Consider the following 3,564-nt stretch of genomic DNA (forward strand, 5'->3'; position numbering starts at 1 on the left):
GCCCTCTTAATTGTTTTTAAGAAAATGTTGAAAATTTGCCGGTACCTGAGGCTCCAACCCCAAAGAGAAGCACCTCTTGCTTTGTGCAGCTTTTGGCTCCTGGAAAGTGGCAGTGACTCCCACATGACCATCTCAGGGCTGCTCCATTGGTTCAGAACATCACATTCATCGGCATTGTCTCAGCACCACATACTCTTGTTTTAAGTAAAGCATTGTTGTCATTTTTATTCTACATTATTGTGCATATTAAATACCTACTGTGGCGACCTCCAGCCTCACTGAGCTGCATTCCTGGGCAGTCTATGTTGTCTCTCCAGGTACTGACTATTGCTTCTGCTAAAGCTCTGGCTTCACAGTTGCATATATTTTGAGTGGTCTTCCCTAACCCTATTTCCTCATAGTATTTTTAGTGCAGAGTTTTGCAGAACATACGGTTCATAGGAATCACTATGTCCTATGAAAAAAGAAACACTTGTGCGGCTCTCATTTTCAAAGATTTACAAGTACATTGGAAGACAAATGTGTAAAAATAAGCAAAGCATAGTATATACAAAATTTAAGTTATCTATTGATAAACTTTGAATAGATGCATATAGTAGAGAATAATTTATGCTGCTTAAGGGATCACAAGGGGACCTTGAAAGATGAGATGGATTTGGCTAAAATAAAGGTAAAAAGAACCTTTCAAGCAGAGAAAATAGAATACCATCGCCAACTGCTAATCATCTAAACTATGAACTAAGAAATCTGAATGAAATGCATGCCTTTTCTCTGATTTACTTATATATTTCTTCCATATTTTTCAAAATTTATTTCATTCCAATTAAAATTTAATTGAGTTTTTAAAAAATTATTTTACAAGTAAAATTCCAAATGTGTGATGACAAATGTTATTGACAGGGCTGTGGGGAAATAAGCTAGTTGGAGTGTAAAATGGTATGCTTTCGAGGGGAATTTGCCAATATATAGCAACATTACATATGTGTTTACCCTTTGCCCAAGAAATTCTATTTCTAGACTTCCATACTGGCAAAAACATAAAAAGGCATATTCATAAATCTATTCTTTAGCATGATTTGTAATCATAAAAGACTCAAAACTAGGGTATGTCTATAAAATAAAGTACTATGAAGTAATAAAAAAAGTGAGAAATCTTTTGTGGTTAAAGAAGAGCTATGCTGGAATCAGCTGGGATCCATTTTGAAATTTGATGAAAGCAGCACCATGATTGAAATTTATGACATCACTTCAACAAGCTAAGAATGTGAATATGGAATAGAGAGAGGTCCCATGGAAAAGAGAGGGAGGAAGAAAATGCTTATTGGGCTTATAAAGATATATTTGTATATATTATAGTACTGTATTATTTATATTATAATGTATATATTATTGATCCACTTTCCTATATTCATACCACATACCAGTGAGCTTAAAACAGCTAACAATAACCTAAGGGGCATGAGAATTGAAATAAGACAACAAGGAGAGTTATGTTTTTGGAGGGAACATAGGGTTTTCTATCTAATCAATGGAGTCAGATTTTCTCAAAGGAAGAGAAAGTGACAAGAGGATATTTGATTGATTTTGCTCTCTTTTACCATGCGTGTCCTTAAGTTAAGATTATAAGCAGTTTCATACTATCCACAATGTGGACACAGTGTAAATATCTGGAATTACTTGGCCACAGATGTATTGAAATATCAATAATAAAAAGAATATACGTCTACAATGGGCAGGCAGAGGAGTTTTCCAGGGGGTAGCAATAGGTCTAAACTACCTTTGTGTTGTTTTTTTTTTTTTTAATTTTTTTAAATTTATTGGGGTGACAATTGTTAGTAAAATTACATAGATTTCAGGTGTGCAATTCTGTATCACATCATCCATAAATCACACTGTGTGTTCACCACCCAGAGTCAGCTCCCCTTCCATCACTATACATTTGATCCCCCTCACCCTCATCCCCCACCCCCCAACCCCCTTACCCTCTGGTAACCACCAAATCTTTGTGTTGTTTTTTGTGTTGTTTTTTACAGTCATTTCAGTAGTTGGGTTTCATCTCAAAGGAGATATGAAGTGAGGCAAAGAGGAATCCCAAATATAAAACTGACTGTTTCCCATTCAATAAACTTTAGTCTTATCTTTTAATGTTTATTGGATATAGTTTCTAAGGCCTAAGGCTTTGTGGAAGGTCCGGCTAAGGGCATTCTTCACCTCATTATTTCTCAGGCTGTAGATGATGGGGTTCAACATGGGAGTCACAACAGTGTAAGACAATGATAGCAGCTTCTTGCTCTCAGGAGAATTATTGGCCTTAGGCCGGAAGTAGGTGAGGCCTGATGATACATAGAAAAGGGAAACAACAAGAAGGTGGGAGGAGCAGGTAGAGAAAGCTTTATGCTTCCCTTTAGTTGATGGAATCTTGAGGATGGCAGCAGCGATGTGAGAGTAGGAACATAGGATCAGCAAGCAGGGTATCATGACAACCAGAATGGTTCCGATGATTGCATAGATCTCAAACAGTGCTGTGTCTGCACAGACTAGCCTCAGCACAGGTGGGCTGTCACAGAAGAAGTGGTTCACCTTGTTGGTGCCACAGAATGGAAAGCTGAAGAGCCACGTGGTCTGCACAGTAGCTACAGGAAAGCCTGGAAACCAGGAGGCAACAGCCAGTTTGGCTCTTGTCCTTTGGTTCATGATGACTGGGTAGTGTAAGGGATTGCAGATGGCTACATAGCGGTCATATGCCATGGTGGCCAGGAGAAAGCATTCAGCAACCCCAAAGAAAAAGAAGAAATACATCTGTGTGGCACAGCAAGGAAAGGAAATGGTTGTGTCCTGGGCAAGCAGAGTCCCCAGCATTTGGGGCACAATAACTAGGTTGAAGCCAATCTCCAAAAAGGACAAGTTCCTGAGGAAGAAGTACATGGGACTATGCAGCATGGGGTCAACCAAAGTAACCAGAATAATGAGACCATTTCCCATTAGAGTGACCAGGTAGATTATTAGAAATGTCAGAAAAAGTAACAATTGTATTTCAGTAGGTAGAGAAGAGAAACTCATGAGGATAAACTCATTTACTCTTGTCCAGTTTCCTCCAGCCATAGATAGAGGAAAAAATCTTCAGCTGTGGTCATGAAGAGAGATTCTTGATTGGAAGAGTCAGATTCTAGATTTGTTATTAAGATTCCTTCTTAGTGTCAGGGAAAGAGGCAAGAACAGGGTCTCAGTTGGAAGAGGAAGGTCCTTGTGTTGCCTAAGAATAAAAACACAAAGAAGAATGGCCAGAGCTTACACTCTGAGATGGGTCTGGGTCAGCTTTTGGAGGAATTGATATTTCCCTATTTGCACATTAAAATATACCAAAAGGTCATGCCAAATCACAACCATGTATCTCTGAAGGGGTCATCAAAGGGCCCATTTTGGGTGACAGTGAGATTCCTGAAAACACCTAAACTTTTGAGAAGTGAACCCAACATTCGTGATTTCATTAAAAAACACGCACGAATACATGAGAATTTATCAAAACTTAGAAATATAATTATAATACAGGCTAATGCATCTAAT

General features: G+C 38.3%; 1 protein-coding gene across 1 annotated transcript; it reads right to left on the reverse strand.

The window, feature by feature from the left end:
- Positions 1-2,081: 2,081 nt before the first annotated feature.
- LOC117030794 (olfactory receptor 10A2) lies at positions 2,082-3,126 on the reverse strand. Its single transcript, XM_033121029.1, has one exon. The coding sequence runs from the start codon at positions 3,100-3,102 to the stop codon at positions 2,149-2,151; it is 954 nt and encodes a 317-aa protein (XP_032976920.1). The 5' UTR covers positions 3,103-3,126; the 3' UTR covers positions 2,082-2,148.
- Positions 3,127-3,564: the final 438 nt, after the last annotated feature.

The sequence above is a fragment of the Rhinolophus ferrumequinum genome, chromosome 11 (assembly GCF_004115265.2).
Source record: "Rhinolophus ferrumequinum isolate MPI-CBG mRhiFer1 chromosome 11, mRhiFer1_v1.p, whole genome shotgun sequence".
NCBI classification, from domain to species: domain Eukaryota; kingdom Metazoa; phylum Chordata; class Mammalia; order Chiroptera; family Rhinolophidae; genus Rhinolophus; species Rhinolophus ferrumequinum.

Excerpts from the sequence above, each read along its gene's own strand:
- LOC117030794 (XM_033121029.1), bottom strand. The coding sequence starts at position 3,102 with ATGGCTGGAGGAAACTGGACAAGAGTAAATGAGTTTATCCTCATGAGT.